Raw genomic sequence first — 19641 nt, 5'->3', positions numbered from 1 at the left:
TAAAACAACATGTGTACTACTGTTTCATGAGAAACTATTTGTTCTGTAAGCCTTCACCTGAAGTACAATAAAATATAAAAAATTAAAAAAAAATAAACTGAAGGTGAAATATATAATATTGCTAGCAAAGAACTGAAATTGATGCTGGTAGTTCAACTCTGCAAGCAAATGGAAGTAGATATCAGCAAGATCTTTTGTTATCACTTACCATACTGATCATCACGTTATTTGTCACAACAAACCCTATAATTTCCCAAAGTTTTTTTTCTCTCAGTACCAGGTGAAAGATACCACAATTGGCAAATGTTGTTATACATATTTTTTTACCACCAAAAAAAAAAAAAAAGATTACAACAAATAAAATGTAGTATTCAAATTTATAACAGAAACAAACCTGACTTATCACTGCGTCAGTGATGTCACCACCAACATTGTCAAAGTAAACATCCACTCCAGCTGGGCACAACTCTCGTAGTTGTTCTGCCACGTTCCCTTTTTTATAATTAATTGCAGCATCAAAGCCCAGTTCTGAGGTCAAAAGGAGGCACTTCTCATTTGTCCCACAAATTCCCACCACTCTGGAACAGCCCAGCAAATGGCCAATCTAGGGGAAATTTTTGAAAAGTAAATGGCTTTATGTTGTTACATTTGAATGTAAAAATGAGAAAGTATACAAGATATTACAAATATATGAGAGCATCACCCCACAATTTACGTTAGATTATATGCTTTTAGATAAAAGTAATTTGATATCAAAATAACTGAGGGTGGAGAATGTATGTTATCCATACCAAAAACAAAAAATTAAACTTGGTCTGAATGTTAAAATCTCACAATTGAAAGCTGGTATCATAAAAGGAATATTCAGACCCAAAACATCACTATCCCACAGTTCAGTTTTTTCAGGTCTGTGAGGAATTAAAAACACAACTAAGATAAAATGTTTTGTTTCAATGGTTTCACACTATAAAAAGCTATTATTTGTAAAACAATGCACTTAAAGGTCTATCAAAATATTTACTAAATTTCTAGAATCCAATGAGTGCTTTCTTATTTGAGGATTTTTTTTTTTAATATGAGTTCCTTTTTTTTTTTTTAACTCACAGAATTCCAGACAGGTACTCTTTGATTCTCTTTTTTAGACTGATAAAAGAGTAATGATCCCTCATTTACCATGTCTATTTTTGGTTTATAGAAAACAAGACACAAAAATCTACAATATTTTTCACATTTTTATTGAGCATCTAAGTAGGGCAATAACACTATTTCTACCAGAAATGTGAGACATAATCACATTATATTCCATTTGTTCAATTTTATACTTTAAATTATACATATATGTATCAGAAGATTCAAATGTGATTACCTTTTAAGAAAATCAAATAATTCTCCAAAAGTTTACCTGCCCAGCCAAAGAGCCACAAGCACCAGCAGCTCCACTGACAACCATTGTCTGATTGGCGCCAGGAGTTACATGGCCTTTTTCTTGTATTCCAAACAAGGAGGTCAAACCAGGCATACCTATAGCTCCAAGAAAATATGAAAGGTGTCCATCCACAAGTTGTGGGTCTACCTAAAATAAAATGTACACCTTTTAAAAATAATAGTAGGGATTCCTGTTTTAAACAACATAGTAGAGACCAGCCCAATATCGTTTCTCAAACAGTAAATCAGTCCCACAGCGCTGCCGGTGGGTTCGAACTGCTGACCTTTCAGTTAGCAGTCAAGCACCGGGGCTCCTTAATAATTTCCTTATAGTATCGTACAAAACAAAAAACAGTGAATATTACTTCTCTGAAATAGAAGTTTTAAAAGAGAATCACTTATAAGAAAGACTATTCTTGTCACTGTGCCAAGTATACCAAACAAGAGGAAATTCTTAACAGGAAAACACTAAACAAAGTTGGAAGGTTTTAAAAATCTCTGAGCAAGTCCAAAGTAAAAGTCTGTCTATTAAAAAAAAAAAAATCAATTTAAAATCCAGCAGTTCTCATCACTGATGCTTAAAACATACCATAAAAGTGTAAGGAAGAGGTGCTACAATTTCTTCTAGTTTAATTACAGAATAAAATGAGGTCTCTTTCTTAGCATTTTATGTTTCTATGTTCACCAAGCTCTAGAAAAAACTAATTATACTGCTCTACTCTTTCTATGTCTATTTTCTTATCTGTAAAATTAGGAAGAATTAAACAAAATGATATAAAATGACTTATTACAAAGGTTTTATAATAACCTTTTAAGGAATTTAATAACTTCAGTAAAAATTTAATAAACCACTAAAAGAAATCAAGATCTATGACCTTAGTTTGATTTATAATTCAACTGCCACAAAGAAATAAAATGGCAGTTTGTATTCAGTAATTATTAATGGCTACCAGTTAAATCTGGTGTGTGTATAAAGGTAATAGAGATACAAAGGTCTACAATACACAGGAAGGCCTACAGCACACAGAAATATTTCAAGTATGTAATAGTTGTTTTTAAGTAAAGCCAGAATACAAAACATTGTGACATCAGTTTGTGTTCAGCAAATATCATTCCTCCATCCTTCTGAATTCTTCTTCCTCATTTCTAATATCTGTTCCCAAGGTACTTTCAAGCTGTCACCAACTGCTCAATTTCCCACTAAAGGAAACTGACTTGCAAAACTAGAAACTGCTGAATATTCCTTTTTCACTTCCTGTTAAGAAATTTCTAGTTAAGTTTATTTTAGTACCATTAAGTTGACAAATGGTTGTATAATAGCTCCCAAGCTTTTGTCACATTTATCATATTACTTAATTTTCACGTCTACTTGTGAGATAGCTGTTATTTTCATTTTGCACATGAGGAACTGAGGTCCATCCAGAGACATAAATTTCCTTGATTACACATGTATTAGACTGAATTACAGAAGTGGCCATTTTTTGTGGGTCAAAAATAGCCAAATATTGGTAATTTCACACAATTCAACCTAATTGTAGAAACTGAACTCAAGGTTTCTGACAAAACAGATGGAATTTCAATCACAAAGCAAATGAATTTAAGTCAGGCAGCTATTTCTCAGGAAATTTTAAAGTATACCATTATAGGGGGCCTTCTGGTTCCTGGTACAAAATATTTTTTGATGTGTATAGCTCAGGTTTTACATTACACATACAACTTGAGAAATAAATACGGAAAATGACACCATTCACTGGTAATCTAAGAATTGTCATAAGCAGTTGTCACAGCCAACAGTAGAAAAAAAACAAAAGCTTGGGAGTGCCTTTGCCACATTTTGATGGTTAGCAAAAACACAATGTATGCTTTTATTTTTTCCCTGATAGCAAACAGAACTGAACGTTAAATGCACAAAGTAAGGATTACAGAGGGAAAAAAATCAGATTCTTTACAGTGTATCTCACCTTTTCAAGGACATTTCCATCTAGAATAACCTTGGTTTGCCAGGGCCAACAGAAAGAAGTCACAAAATCACCTTTGGTCAAATTTGTGTGTTTGCTCTCTTCTATAATTCCAACACCCCCACCATCAACCACTTGAGACAGCTGCCAAGGTGTTAGATAATCACTACCAGTGTCTTCATTCATTCTACAACGCTGAAAAAGAAAAAATACTGGTTAGGATAATTCTGTCTGATAATACTAAATCAGTTTACTAATTTATCCAGTAACTAAAAAAGGTATCTAAGTTAGACAAATTTTAAAAAAAAATTACTAATTTTTAAGTTAGTTTTTATCCTTAAAAAAAAAAAGCACCTCCTCTCTAACAAGTAAAGAAGTGCAATTAAAAAGGAACTTAAATATGTTCTAAGATTAGATTGTGGTAATGATTGCACAACTCTGTGAATATACTAAAAACCACCGACTTGTATACTTTAAATGGGCAGATTGTATGATATGGGAACTATATTTCGATAAAGTTGTTAAAATCTTAAAGAAATTTATATAGTATTACACACGCGAGCAAAAATAATACAGAATACTAGGTTTCAATTGATTGTGGCAAACTAGGTACACTTATACATTGCTGGTGGTGCTTAAGAGTTCATCTGCTAACCAAAAGGTCGTCACTTTAAATCCACCAGCCACTCCTTGGAAACCCTACGGGGCAGTTCTACTCTGTCCTATAGGGTCACTATGAGTCAGAATCGAATAGATGGCAACGGGTTTGGTTTTTTGGATTTATACATTGCTGATGGTATTGTAAAGCTGTCCATTTTAATGAAAAACAAACTATCAACATATAGACTATGAAACTCTTCATTACTTTTGGCCTAGCAATTCTACCTCTCCAACAAAAATAACCCAAAACTAAATTAAATAATTTTTATTCAGCTGTTCTTCACTACTTCAGACCAAGCACTCTCCCTACATCATGCTCCCAACCTCAGGTAGATCCTCTCTTTACCCCTCATAGACAAAGTGTCACAATGGGGCCACACCTTTCCACAGGACTAGGGCTAAAGACTTCTCCAGGACAGAGTCAAGGCTCTCTTCCTCTCTGTAGCTCACTCTTCCCTCTCTCATAAAGCTAAGATGTGGAGGCCCACAATGTGTACCCGATGGAAAACATGGAAGAATGCTTGATTAAGGGGCCCCACAGGGTCTGGTTCAGCCAACCAGGAGAAAAGACCAAACAGGGAATTGAGGCAGATGCTTCTCTGGAAATAAACTATGCTTCAGCTTGTATTCTTGGAAAGCAAGTGTAGCAGTCAATCCAACGACATTAATAACATTCACAATGTTGTGCAACCATCACCACTATCCATTTCCAAAACTTGAAATTTCATCTCTCCAAATGGAAACTCTGTACTTGTTGAGCAATTTAACTCTCTGTTTCTCTTCTCCCCTAACCCCCTGGTAACTGCTATTTCTGTCTTTATGAATCTGCCTGTTCCAAATATTTGATATAAGTGGAATCACACAGTATTTATCCTTTTGTATCTGGCTTATTTCACTTAGCATAATGTTTTCAAGGTTCATCCATTTTGTAGCATGTATTAAAACTTCATTCATATTATGGCTGAATAATATTCCATTCCTTAAATGCATACTGCTAAGTGAAAGAAGCCAGTCTGAAAAGGCTACATACTGAATGATTCCAACTATATGACAGTAAAAAGATCAGTGATTGCCAGAATATCAGGGGAGGGAGAGGAAAGGTGAATAGGTGAAGCATAAGGCATTTTTAAGGTGGTTAAACTATTCTGTATGAAACTGTAATGGAGTACATATGGTATTTGTCAAAACCCATAGAACTGTACAGCCCAAAGAGTAAGGCTTAATGTAAACTATGGACTATAGATAATAATAATGTACTAATATTGGTACATTAAATGTAACAAATATATCACACTAACGCAAGATGTTAAAAATTGGGGGAAGGGGAGGTGGGTATATGGAACTGTATGCACTATCAGCTCAATTATTCTGTAAATCTAAAAGTCTGCTTTAAAAAAAGTCTACTAATTATATTTTTAAAACTTCAGTATAGTTCTCTCTTTATCTGGGAGTTCAATGATAAAGGGTGAGGAGCAGTCCATTATGAGGGGCAAGTGAAGCCCAGGGAAAGACAGCTTTGACAATTACATTATATGACCATAGAGGATGATTCTGATTTTAGCTTCTAAGGGACTGTATTCTGATGATTTAAGAACAATTTAAGGGATTTTCCAAGAGTATTTTGACCATCTGTGATTTTTTTACTCACATGTTATTCATGAACCTAAGCCCTGTGTAAGATGGGACTCTTTTCACTATTTATAGATGGGCAGTTCTGACATGTGTCTTGTAACTTGAAAACAGACTCTCTAATTGTACCTCCTATTGTACTTTCTCACGGCTATCACTCTCTCACCCAAGGGCAGCCCTTGCCCAACCCTCCCCTTAGCCACAGCTGACTGAACTCAGTGGGGGCACTTGAACTCTGGGTAGTCAATCTATAGGTTAGAGTTGTAGGCAGAATAACAGCCTCCCAAACATGGCCACGTCCTAATCCCAGGAACCTATGATTATGTTGCCTTACATGGCAAAAGGGACCTTGCAGCTGTGACTGAGTTAAGGATCTTGCCATCGAGTTGATTCCGACACATGGAGACCCCATCTGATGCAGAGTAGAAATGCATTCCATACGGTTTTCAAGTGTGACCTTTTGGAAGCAAATCACCAGGCTTTCTTTCAAGGTGCCTCTGGATGGCTTTGAACTGCCAACCTTTTAGTTGGTAGTTGATTGCTTAACCATTTGTGCCACTTAGGGACTCTTGAGATGGGGAGATTTTATGGATTATTCCATTGGGCCCAATGTAATCATAAGGGTCCTTATAAGACAGAGGCAGGAGGGTCAGGGTCAAAGAAGGAGATATGACAACAGAAGCAGAGGTTGGAATGAAGCAGGGCCATGAGCCAAAGAATGTGGGCAGCCGCAGAAGCTGGAAAAGGCAAGGAAATGGATTCTCCCCTAGACCCTCCAGAAGGAAGGCACTGCCAACACCTTGATCTTAGCCCTGTGAGACCTATTTGGGACCTGTAACTTCCGGAACTATAAGATAATAAATTTGTGTTGTTTTAAGCCACTAAGTGTGTCATAATTTGTTACAGCAGTAATAGGAAATGAATACAGTAGGTCAGTATCCTATGAAATACTGTGACAAATAAGATGAACTGGGCCAGATTCCCTACCTCAGCAATCTAATTGTAAGCACTGAGGCTATTACTAGCAGGAGCAAAACTGATACATAGTGAATATAGCCATGCAATTGTCAGGGCCATGAGATGAAGTTAGGAGGGAAGCGGCAGGAAAACAAGAGACTACATGACCCCTAAGAAAATTAACACAAGAAGCCAGCCCTTAGCTCTATGTCCCTGCACCTGATGGATTCTCAACTGCTGTCCTAGGCAATGTGTACCCTTTCAATAAAGCTCCTTTATCTAGAGATAGCATAAGCAAGTCTGTTCCTTTCAACCAAAAGAGCCCAACTGGAATAGAAGTCTTATACAGAGGCTGCCTTATAAACTGAATCTATCTGAGAGAATTTCTAATTGTAATTTACTATCTTCAAGGTTTACTTACTACTGAAAATTGACCGGGACATTTGGAAGAACCTGACTGACCACAGGTGCTATTATGAAAACATGCCTCTGACAACATTCCTTAATAACACCAGTGAATAAAGATAAATGTTATTCACAGGTATCAGGATATAATTGCTCACATATTTATTAATCATGAGGACTGCTAAACTTTGAGATGCAACATGAGAAAATATAAAAATAAAATTATTTTTCAACCAAGTCACAAAATTCTGATTCTTACCATGTAAGGATCCACAGAAAGATAAAGAGTTCTAACTTGTACTTGTCCTTCAGCAATATTATCTGGTAAACTGACCTCCTCCAGTCGGAAATTCCCTGCCACTGGATTACCATTTTTTCCTAAAATATTAGGTAAGATATAAAATATAAAAATAACTTTCTTAAACAAGTCTTTATTATTCTTTAAAAGTTCACTCTAAGATTCAGAACACTCCCTTTTAATACAGGCATGAACAAATCTATTATTTTGTAATTTCTCTGTAAGTGTAGAAATGACTCAGCATAAATCTTTCAAGTAGTTACAACTACTCTTGATTTTCCCTAAGAGGTTCCTTTGAAATATTGCTATCAACTTCAAATTTTCTTATTTAAAAAGATTAGAGGTAGGAACTCTTATTCACTGCTGGTGGGAATGCAAAATGGTACAACCATTTTGGAAAATGATATGGTGCTTCCTTAAAAAGCCAGAAACAGAAATACTGTATGATCCAGCAATCCCACTCCTAGGAATATATCCTAGAGAAATAAGAGCTGTCACATGAATAGACATATGCACACCCATATTCACTGCAGCATTGTTGACAATAGCAAAAAGATGGAAACCTAGGTGCCCATCAACAGATGAGCAGATAAATAAACTATGGTACATACACACAATGGAATACTACGCAACTATAAAGAACGATGATGAATCTGCGAAGCATCGCACAACATGGATGAATCTGCAGGGCATCATGCTGAATGAAATAAGTCAATCACAAAAGGACAAATATTGTATGAGACCACTACTATAAAAACTCATGAAAAGGTTTACACAAAAAATAAACAATCTTTGATGGTTACGAGAAAGGGGAGGAGTAGGACGGAAAAACATTAAATAAACAAGTGGTAACTTTGGTGACGAGTAAGACAGTACACAATACTGGGGAAGTCAGCACAACTTGTCCAAGGCAAGGTCATGGAAGCTCCATAGATACATCCAAACTCCCTGAGGGACCAAATTACTGGGCTGAGGGCTCTGGGGACTATGGTCTCAGGGAACATCTAGCTCAACTGGCATAACATAGTTTATAAAGAAAATGTTCTACACTCCACTTTGGTGAGTAGCATCTGGGGTCTTAAAAGCTTCTGAGGAGCCATCTAAGATACTCCACTGGTCTCACCCCGTCTGGAGCAAGGGCGAAAGAAGAAAATCAAAGACACAAGGGAAAGATTAGCCCAAAGGACTAATGGAGCACAACTACCACAGCCTCCACCAGATTGAGTCCAACATAACTAGATGGTGCCTTGCTACCACCACCGATTGCTCTGACAGGGATCACAATAGAGGGTCCCAGACAGACCTGGAGAAAATGTAGAACAAAATTCTAACTCACAAAAAAAGACCAAACTTACTGGTCTAACACAGACTGGAGAAACTCCCAGAGTATGGCACCCGCACACCCTTATAGATTAGTGATGAAGTCACTCCTGAGGTTCACCCTTCAGCCAAAGATTAAATAGGCCGATAAAACAAAACAAGACTAAATGGGCACGCCAGCCCAGGGGCAAGGACGAGAAGGCAGGAGGGGACAGGAAAGCTGGTAACGGGGAACTCAGGGTTGAGAAGGGGAGAGTGTTGACATGTCTTGGGGTCTGCAATCAACGTCACAAAACAGTATGTGTATTAATTGTTCAATGAGAAACTTGTTTGCTCTGTAAAACTTCATCTAAAGTACAATTTAAATTAAATAAATAAAAAGATTACAGGTAAAGCACCTTGTCCATCTTAAAATTATAGGAGGATTTAGAAAAGTGGAAAATCATAGCCAGCTTTTTATTTATGAATATTAAAATTTACAAGGTAGCAGAAACACTACATCAGCCAAAGTAAATAGGTAAACTTGCTTCCTCATTTTAAGAAGTAAAGAGAAACCTAAATGAATGTAATCAAAAAGAAATTTAAAGTCAAGTCTGAGGAATGGAGTTTTCTATTCTTGTGGAATCCAGGTTTCTGGATTCCATGGAGATTGAGGTGACCCATTTAAGGTGATGATCTTTGACCCCTGACCCTTGAGAAACTGGTTTCCTAAGTTACCTATAAGGCAAACAACAGTCCAACTTAATTAGCAAAGACCATTTGTCTTGGGCATTGTGCTCTTTTAAAGAATTATCTATGTGCAGTTTTGACAACAGAAACTCCAAAGGTCAGAATAGAAGCTGTGTTTTAGGGCAAAGTGTTATTACGTAAACACTATTCTGGCTTGTGAGGGCCGTAAACACTGATAATCTGTGGTGCTTCCTCCTCTGCTTACTCAGGCATTCAAAGGGGATTATGTGAGTTATATATATACATGTAAATGTATGTATGTGTGTGTCTTAGCTATTCATGATGGAACTTCTTTTTAAATACGACTATAACGTTAGCAATTGAATGCAAAAGTAGCATATGCCATTTTAGCAGAATGAGATGAACTGGATTATAAAATTTTTATGGGGTGAATGTAGCAAGACTTAGACTCAACAACCTACCCCCACCTCCCAAGAGACCCACCAAGATAAGGAGTTTCAATTACACGGGAGGGGATCCTAGGACACAGATGTCAATGAAGGTGTTGAAGTGGTAGGGGCCTCACAGCTTAAACAACTTGTGCACGGGTGCCCTCATGACCCTGCGTGAACTTTATTTCCAGCAGGTACGTTCTCATGCACTGGAACTGTTATCAGTTTCATTTAGTGCCCTGCCAGTTCCCTTCCACTGCACAGCTCGTTTCCTTGTGTTCTGTCTGCTTAGCATCTATGAGTCTTTGCTTTGGACAACTGGTGTCCCTGTTTTGTTGATGCCCTAAGCATGTGCTTACCTTGCTTACTGGGTAATCCGTCCCTGGCAATATATAATTACTAGCAATATCTGGGGTATGAGAATCTTTGAAAGATCTTTCTTTGCAACATTTTTGACCCTCTAGTCAGAAATGTTGCCCAGATTTACAAATCATATATTAAATAAACTTCAATCAATTTCTGTTATTGGCTTAATATGATTTTTGTTTTAACAAGTCTTAAAAATTAGGAAATTAGAAAACTTGAGGTTTGAAAAGAAAAATGTCCAACAACAAAAATGTAATCACTGAAAGTATACTCTTTTTCAATTATGTTTAATATAAGCAAACTTCTTATTCATAGAAACATCACATTTCTAAGGTGGGAATAGAATGTAAAGATCTTAACCCAAATCCTCACTTTATTAAAACTGAGGTTCAGAATAGTTAAGTGACTTCCCCAGGTCACATCCTAGGTGAGCAACAATATCAAGGCTGGAACACAGCAACAGGCCCAAACCTCTCAAGTTACTTACAGACCTATGCTTCCATGATTTAGCTTAGATGTCAGCAGGAGCATGAATCAGTACTATTCACATGAAATAGGAAAACAAATTTTAAGAATCAATGATACCTAATATAAAGAAAAAACAAAAGCCACATATTTAAATGTTATAATTATTCTAGAATACCTATTATCTCTTGGTAAGTTATCACTTGAAAAATTGAACATTACATTGTTTAAAAAGATTTCTTCTAACCTCTCTACTAGCGGTAATGTCTTGCTACCTTAATTTACCACATTGACATCACATTACTTTATATTCCTCCATTAATAATCATCAAAGACTCACAGTTGTTCACTCTTCACAGACAAATACGTACCAGGTCGGGAATTCAATACCATTCTTTGCACAATCATCACCCTATTTGCAAAGTGGCCTCACGAGATTTCTATACAATTCCTGAGAATATAAAAAAAAAAAAAAATTACAAGACAGTTTTGAAATATTCAGTAACTAAAAAATTAAAAACCATATTTGTGTTTCCAAATGAAGAGAGGAAAAACCACATTTAGGACCTAAAAAAGATATACTCTCCTGTCAAAGTTTGCCTTTTCAAGCAAATATACGAAGAAAGACTAAATCTAGTTAGAATTCTTGGCTAACAGGAATGAGTTAATTGAAGATTACCTGGGGCAAAATGTTCTTTGGCCTCAGATAATTCAAGCACATTCATCTTCATACCACCATGATTAAATCTCCTACTGTGGCTTGATTAAAAGAAAATAACCTGAATGTATTCCTCCAGAGCTAGTCAATTAATCCAGTGGCAAAATAAAAATGCTAGCTGGTTAATTGAGATGTGGCCAAATTTTCAAAGATTCTTTTATTCATTTATCAAAATGGAAATTTCTTAATAGTTTTGTTGATTATAAAACAAAGAAATCAAGGCTTTTAAATCCTCACCTTATAAGAAATTCTGTAATATGGAATGGTAAAATAACCAAGTAAAGAATCAGTTTATATCTGGGTTTGAGCTAAATTAAGGTTAGCTTCTGGCACTATCTGACTTGGGGAAAATCCCTTTGCTTACCTCATCCACCAGCAAAAATGAGAACAAACCCATAGGGAGTGTTACTATGTGCCAAGCACTGTTGTACTTTATATATATTCTCTCATTTAAACTTCTAACAACCCTATTAAGTTTTATTATTTTCCCCATTTTACAGATAAGGAAACTGAGCCTCAGAAGGCTTAAACACTTACCTGAAGTGGTAGAGCTGAAAGTGAAACCCAAGCTGTCTGACATTCCAAAGCCAACTCCTAACTACTATACAAAAATTTCCATCTTATATAGTTTAAGACACCAAGCAAATAATACCCTTTTTAAAAATTAATATATTTATTATTAATTAATGTATTTAAATATCTTATGAGAGAAAACAGAAATGCCTGTCTTCTTTCATTACATATTTTGCTTTATGATCTTTAATACCTAGTAACATTGAGAAATACAAAGAAAAAACAATTATATTGCTTATGTTTATGATATTGCAACATACTTATTAGCCTGTAGCATCTGTCTTAGTTATCTACTGCTGCTGTAACAGAAATACAAGTGGATGGCTTTAACAAGCAGAAGTTTATTCTCTCAAAGTCCGAATTCAGGGTACCAGCTCCAAGGAAAAGCTTCCTCTGTCGACTCTGCGGGAAGGTCCTTGTCATCAATCTTCCTCTGTCTCGGAGCTTCTCAGCATAGGGTCCCTGGGTCCAAAGGACGCACTGCCTCCCAGCTCTTCTTTCTTGGTGACATGAGTTCCCTTTCTTCTCTGCCAGTTTCTTTTATATCTCAAGAGGGTGATTCAAGATACAACCTGTAGATTGAGTTCTGCCTCATTAACACAACTGCCTCTAATCCTGTCTCGTTAACATCATAGAGGTTAGGATTCACATACAACACAGGATAATCACATCTGATCACAAAATGGTGGACAAGCACATAGCACTGGGAATCAAGGCCAAGCCAAGCTGATATACATTTTTGGGGGACTGTCATGGATTGAATTATCTCCCCCAAAAAATGTGTGTATCAATTTGGCTGGGCCATGATTCCCAGAATTGTGTGGTTGGCCTTCATTTTGTGATTGTAATTTTATGTTAAAGAGGATTAGGGTGGGATTGTAACACCACCCTTAGGCAGGTCATATCCCTGATCCAATGTAAAGGGAGTTTCCCTGGGGTGTGGCCTGCACCACCTTTTATCTCTCAAGAGATAAAAGGAAAGGGAAGCAAGAAGAGAGTTGGCGACCTCATACCATCAAGAAAGTAGTGCCAGAAGCAGAGTGTGTCCTTTGGACCGGGGTCCCTGCGCAGAGAAGCTCCTAGTCCGGGAAACATTGATGAGAAGGCCAACAGAGAGAGAGAGACTTCCCCTGGAGCTGAACCCCTTAATTTGGACTTTCAGCCTACCTTACCGTGAAGAAATAAATTTCTCTTTGTTAAAGCCATCCACTTGTGGTATTTTTGTTGTAGGACCAGGGACACAATTCAATCCACAACAGCATCATTTCTAAACATAAGAGATTTTCTAATCAGCACACTTATACATTTGACAACCATCTGTAAATCCATTTGATGCATGTATACTCCACCCCTCAACTAGTTTTTAAACTCCTAGGATCCTTGAATCTCTTCATATTTCTCTGTAACCTACATACTACCTGAGTATCCTATACAGACTTGAGATTTATATAGAATCCCCAAAATATTAATCATCATGGGATTTTTTAATCTTGCTTAATAGTTATAGGGAGATATATTTATCCCTCATAACAAAGTTATATAGGTAAATATACACTATCCTCATTTTACAGAGGAATTTGTGCCCAAGATCACAGAGCAGTTGGGGCTGAAACACTGATCTCCTCATCCCAGATCTCACATCTCCTCATTCTTTCCACTATTTCCCCACAGACTCCCAAACAGAGCCTTTACACATATAGCCATACAGCAATGTCCAAGTCTTCTGGAAGTATCCTTTCCTAGAGGAGGTGAATTCTGCTCCTAATTAAGAATTAAATGTCTGATGTTAGCAACATTCAATAAGATAGAATGAAGAATATGGGAATACATCCTATTTGCTTCCTTACTTTTTGTAATGTATATATTTATAACCTCACAGGTTGTGACAGAAATGGCTAGTTACCCCCAATATCCATTTTCTCCCTCTGGACACAATTGTTAGCTGCTGTCGAGTTGGCTCTAACTCATGGTGACCCCATGTACAACAGAACAAAATGCTGCCCGGTCCTGTGCCATCTTCACAATCATCCATTGTTGCAGCCACTATGTATTTTGAGTGATTTCCAACCTAGTGGGCTGATGTTCCAGCACTATATCAGACAGTATTCTGTTGTAATCCATAGGATTTTCACTGGCCAATTTTCAGAAGTAGATTGCCAGGTCTTTCTTCTTACTCTTAGTCTGGAGACTCCGCTGAAACCTGTCCACCTTATGTACGTTGCTAGTATTTGAAATACTGGTGGCATAGCTTCCACCACCACCAACATGCAAGCCACCACAATATGACAAACTGACAGACCCGGTGGTGGATGGACACACTACTCCCAGCCAAAAGACTACATTTCCTAGTTTCCCCTTAAAGCAAATTCTAGGCATCATTCTGTTTCACCCAAAAATCCTTCAGTTATGCATCTCTGATAAGAGATTGTTTTAAATACAAACACTATGCCTTTATCACAACAGAATTGATAGTACAGTTAATATCTTAGTATCATCTAATACCTAGCGCATATTCAAATTCCCTGTTTTAGATGTCTTTTTGAAGTTTGTTCATTTGAATCAAGATTAAAGGTCCACATACTGCATTTTGTTGTTAAGTGGTATATTTATTACTAAAGTCTCTCCTCCTTTTTTTATTTCATTCCATTCCTTTGCCTGTAGAATATCCTCTGACTGCTTCCCCATGGTGTCATTTACATTGTTCTTCAATCTCCCCACTTCCCTGTGAGACTGGTAATTAGATCTAGAAGCTTCATTAGATTCAGGCTCAATTTTTTTTTTAATGCAAGAATCTTTAAAAGTGGTGCTGTGTGCATCCTATTTCATCACATCAAGAAGTCCATAATGTCTGACAGGGCTAAATACATATATAAATACAGAAGTTTTCCAAACTGATGCTGGGTCCAAAGATAACTGTCCTTAAAGAGTAATTAACAGTATCATGATGGCTAAATTTTCAATCAAAGGAGCCTCATATTTCCCTCTTTTCTAATTGCTTTCAATGTATGCTTGTCATGGATTGAATTGTGTCCCCCAAAAATATCTGTCAACTTGGCTAGGTCCTGACTCCCAGTATTGTATGACTGTCTACCATTTTGTCATCTGATGTGATTTCCTGTGTGCTGTAAATCCTATTACTATGATCTTAACGAGATGGATTAGTGGCAGTTATGTTGATGAGATCTACAAGATTAGTGTCTTAAGCCAATCTCTTCTGAAATATAAAAGAGAGAAGCAAGCAGAGAGATACGGGGGACCTCATACCACCAGGAAAGCAGTGCCAGGAGCAGAGCGCACCTTTTGGACCTGAGGTTCCTGTGCGGAAAAGCTCCTAGACCAAGAAAAGATTGATAACAAGGACTTTCCTCCAGAGCCAACCAGGAGAGAAAGCCTTCCCCTGGAGCTGATGCCCTGAATTTGGACTTGTAGCCTACTGGACTGTGAGATAATAAATTTCTTTTGTTGAAGCCATCCACTTGTGGTATTTCTGTTATAGCAGCACTAGATAACTAAGACAATGCTTTACATCTTTAAAATATGTACATCGTAGATTTGTCCAAATACTGCTTATCAGAATGAAAAGTTCTCTCCCTCTGTATTAAATTAGAAAGTTTTTAAAAAAAATTATTTATTAAGAAGCCTAAAAGAAAATCAGAATAACACCAAATCAATGAATACAACAATAGATAGACAGCTGCTGTCAAGCTGGCTCCAACTCATGGCGACCTTATACACAACAGAACAAAACATTGCCCAGTCCTTTATCAGTCTCATGACTGTCAGCATGTTCGAATCCATTGTTGCAGCTACTGTGCCAATCTATCTCATTGAGGGTCTCCCTCGCCCTCACGGGCCCTTTACTTCACCAAACATGATGTCTTCCTCTAGCAATTGATCCCTCCTGAAGACATGTCCAAAGCAAGTGAGTCAAACAATGTTCTGTTGTAACCCATAGAGTTTTCACTGGCTGATTTTCAGAAGTAGATTGCCAAGTCTTTCTTCCTAGTCTGTCTTAGTCTGGAAGCTCCAGTGAAACCTGTCCATCATGCGTGACCCTGCTGGCATTCGAAATACCAATGGGATAACTTCCACCATCATAGTAACATATAAGCCACCACAGTACAACAAACTGACAGATGGGTGGTGGACACCAATAAATAGAGTACTAATACAACTTACAGTCTACTGCAAGGGATGATTTATCCATCTAAGGAAAACAGATGGAAGCTCAGTGGTAAGCAATTAAAACCAGAGTCAGAGGTTAAATGATATAGCCTAGTTTAACCTTTGAACTAAACACCCTCATTTATAAAATAAGGTAAAGCTTGAAAGGCCTCCTTCCAAAATTTCAGAGTAAGTCAAAACACACTAGTATCATCAACATAATGGAATGACTGTTTCTGGATTTTAATCAGGTGAGCTCTGTACGTAAGAATAAGGTACCGTACCTCATCTGGGAGAGTGCGCAGACATGCAAGCTGTGGAGGGACATGTACGGTTTGTGGATTTGACCTCAGAGACTCAGCTTGATTTGCCAGGCAGTGAGCTGGCTGGGCTGAAGAGTCCAGCTTTTCCCCAGGAGGAGAGGCTCCAAACCCATAAACCAAACCTGTTGCCGTTTAGTCGATTCCAACTCATAGCAACCCTACTGGACAGAGTCCAACTACCCCATGAAGTTTCCAAGAGCAGCTGGTGGATTAAAACTCCCAACCTTTTGGATAGCAGCCGAGCTCTTAACCACTGCACCACCAGGGCTCCAGGAAGGGCTAGGCTGCACCCAAACCCAGCTTCCCATAGATAGGATTGGTGGCTTTCTATCTCCAGTAGGAGGGGCTGTAACATCAAACAAGCCCTCTGAGATCTCCAGTTGCTAGACACCTGTATTTCCTAGCTCAGTCTCTTTGGTGCCTGAATCACAATATTTACCACCCTCAGAGATATGGCCATTCTCATGCTGGTACTGTAGGAAGGTAGGATAGCAAGATGACAGGGTCCCTCCTATGGAACACACACATGCTATGTGTCCAACAGCATCAGGCTCCTGCCAACTCTTTGTAGGATACTGAGAGAGTGGAGGACCATATGTCACTTCTAGCCCACCCTTCGCATTTATATTGCTGTTGTTAGCTGCCTTTCAGTCATCTCCAACCCATGGTGACCTTATACATAACAGAATGAAATGTTGCCCAGTTCTCTACCATCTTCATGATCATTGGTATGTGTCTTAGCTCCCTGGTGCTGCTATAAAATGCCACAAGTGGGAGGCTTTAACAAACAGAAATTGTCTCAGTTTGTTGTTGTTGTTAGGTGCTGTTGAGTCAATTTTTGATTCATAGCAACCCCCTATGTGACAGAGTAGAACTATCCCATAGGGTTTTCTAGGCTGTAAACTTTACAGGAGCAGATCGCCAGGTCTTTAAACTAGAAAGTTTTTAAGTGTAAAATACTACAATTAAATATTGGAGGATAAATCACACAACATTCCTCAATAGCACAGCAAACAACACATTTAAAATATAAAGAACTTGACTAGTCACAAAATTAACATCTAAAATATGACATACCAAGTTTTAGATCTGAATACTAAAAACTAAACCTGTTGCCGTAGAGTCGATTCAAACTCACAGCGACCCTGTAGGATAGAGTAGAACTGCCCCTTAGGGTTTCCAATGAGCAGCTGGTGGATTCCAACTGCCAACCTTTTGGTTAGCAGCCGAGCTCTTAACCACAGATCTGAACAGGGAGGTGTTAAGGTCGTTCTAAGTGGGGAAAAAACTCAAGTCTTTATTTACTGAGCGACATTAAGCAAACAATTTCCTGCCTGTATGGCTAAGTATATTCCAAGATAATGCCAAATCAATGTTCAACTGGAAAATTTGCTCTGATGCCAGTCATAAAGAGTGTGTCTACCTTGCAGCCTAGAATAAGGGATAGAGGACTGAACTAGGAAGAGCAAAGTACATGCCCTGGTTCTACTTACCAAGGTGGATCCACCTGTTTCTTAAATGTTCCTAAGCGCCAGGAACTGGACTAAGTGCTTTATCTTGTTTAATCCCTCCACCAACAGTCCTATGAAATTGGTACTGTCATCACCCTCATTTTACGGATGAGGAAACAGAGGCCCAGAGAGGTTGAATAACTTGCCCAAGGTTACACAACCAGTAAAAATGACTCCAGAAGGCATACTCTTAAGTACAATATATAACCATCTCCATAATATGAGTTTAGTAACACCTTTCAATACAACACATCTCTCTTTATCTTGTTCAATTATTCAGCTACAAGTGACTGTTGACCAAGGCTTGGTTATAATAAAAGTCTTCTGATTCTCTTAGATTTCCTCCTCCCCCTCTGGCCAGGTGCTCTCCTCAAAGTCTTCTCATTTCCTTCTTCCTTTGTCCCAGGTCTTAAGTGTGGGATTCCTCATAGCTCTTCCCTTTCTCAATGACTTCACCTTTCCTCATGGCTCCCACTATTAACCACATAAGGAAACTCTGCATCTGTACCCGATAGATTCAGACTGATATCTTCCCAGATTGTATATGCCAAAAGAATAAGGATTTGTGTCTGTTTTGTTCAATGATTTATCTCCACCCCCTATACTTGGCACTGGCGTAGTAGTTAAGTGCTACAGCTGCTAACCAAAAGGTTGGCAGTTCGAATCCACAGGGTGCTCCTTGGAAACTCTATGGGGCAGTTCTACTCTGACCTATAGGGTCTCTATGAGTTGAATCGACTCGACGGCAATGGGGTTTTATACCTGGCAAAAGTTGTTGTTGTTAGGTGTCATTGAGCTGGTTCTGACTCATGGTGACCCTACGTACAACAGAACAAAACACAGTCAGGTCCTGTGCCATCCTCACAATCGTTGTTATGCTCGAGCCCATTGTAGCAGCCACTGCATCAGTCCATCTCTTTGAGGGTCTTCCTCTTTTTCACTGACCCTCTACTTTACCAAGCATGATGTCCTTCTCCAAAGACTGGTCCCTCCAGATAACATGTCTTTGCTTCTAATTAGCATTCTGGCTGTACTTCTTCCAAGACAGATTTGTTTGTTCTTCTAGCAGTCCACAGTATATTCAATATTCTTCATCAACACCATAATTCAAAGCTATCAATTCTTCTTCAGTCTTCTCTATTCATTGTCCAGCTTCCACATGTGATTGAAAACACCATGGCTTGGGTCAGGCGCACCTTAGTTTTTAAAGTGGTATCTTTGCTTTTTAACACTTTGAAGAGGTCTTTTGCAGCAGATTTGCCCAATGCAATGCATCATTTCATTTCCTGACTGCTGCTTCCATGGGTGTTGATTGTGGATCTAAGTAAAACGAAATCCTTGACAACTTCAAGCTTTTCTTCATTTATCATGATGTTGCTTATTGGTCCAGTTGTGAGGATTTTTGTTTTATGTTGAGGTGTAATCCCTACTGAAGGCTATGGTCTTTGATCTTCATCAGTAAGTACTTCAAGTCCTCTTCACTTTCAGCAAGCAAGGTTGTACCATCTGCATATTACAGGTTGTTAATGAGTCTTCCTCTAATCATGATGTTGCTTTCTTCTTCATATAGTCCAGTTTCTCGGATTATTTCCTAAGCATACAGATTAAATATGTATGGTGAAAGGATACAACTCTGACGCACACCTTTCTTGACTTTAAACCATACAGTATCCCCTTGTTCTGTTTGAACAACTGCCTCTTGATCTATGTACAGGTTCCTCATGAGCACAATTAAGTGTTCTGGAATT

At 38.0% G+C, this 19641-nt stretch overlaps 1 protein-coding gene across 1 annotated transcript in view; it reads right to left on the bottom strand.

The window, feature by feature from the left end:
* The window catches only part of PTGR2 (prostaglandin reductase 2), a 26747-nt gene that overhangs the window by 5277 nt on the left and 1829 nt on the right, over nucleotides 1-19641 (bottom strand). The window contains exons 2-6 of the mRNA XM_004371025.2: nucleotides 10976-11055; nucleotides 7294-7412; nucleotides 3387-3578; nucleotides 1403-1573; nucleotides 395-604 (exon numbers count right to left, since the gene is read on the bottom strand). Of these exons, the coding sequence (XP_004371082.1) occupies nucleotides 395-604; nucleotides 1403-1573; nucleotides 3387-3578; nucleotides 7294-7412; nucleotides 10976-11012 (729 nt within the window). The 5' untranslated portion in view covers nucleotides 11013-11055. The remainder of the gene's footprint in view (nucleotides 1-394; nucleotides 605-1402; nucleotides 1574-3386; nucleotides 3579-7293; nucleotides 7413-10975; nucleotides 11056-19641) is intronic.

The sequence above is a fragment of the Trichechus manatus genome, unplaced genomic scaffold, assembly GCF_000243295.1.
Source record: "Trichechus manatus latirostris isolate Lorelei unplaced genomic scaffold, TriManLat1.0 scaffold00010, whole genome shotgun sequence".
In the NCBI taxonomy this organism is placed as follows: Eukaryota; Metazoa; Chordata; class Mammalia; order Sirenia; family Trichechidae; genus Trichechus; species Trichechus manatus.
Note: the sequence above shows the minus strand (reverse complement) of the source record. Positions and strands in the feature narration are given on the sequence as shown.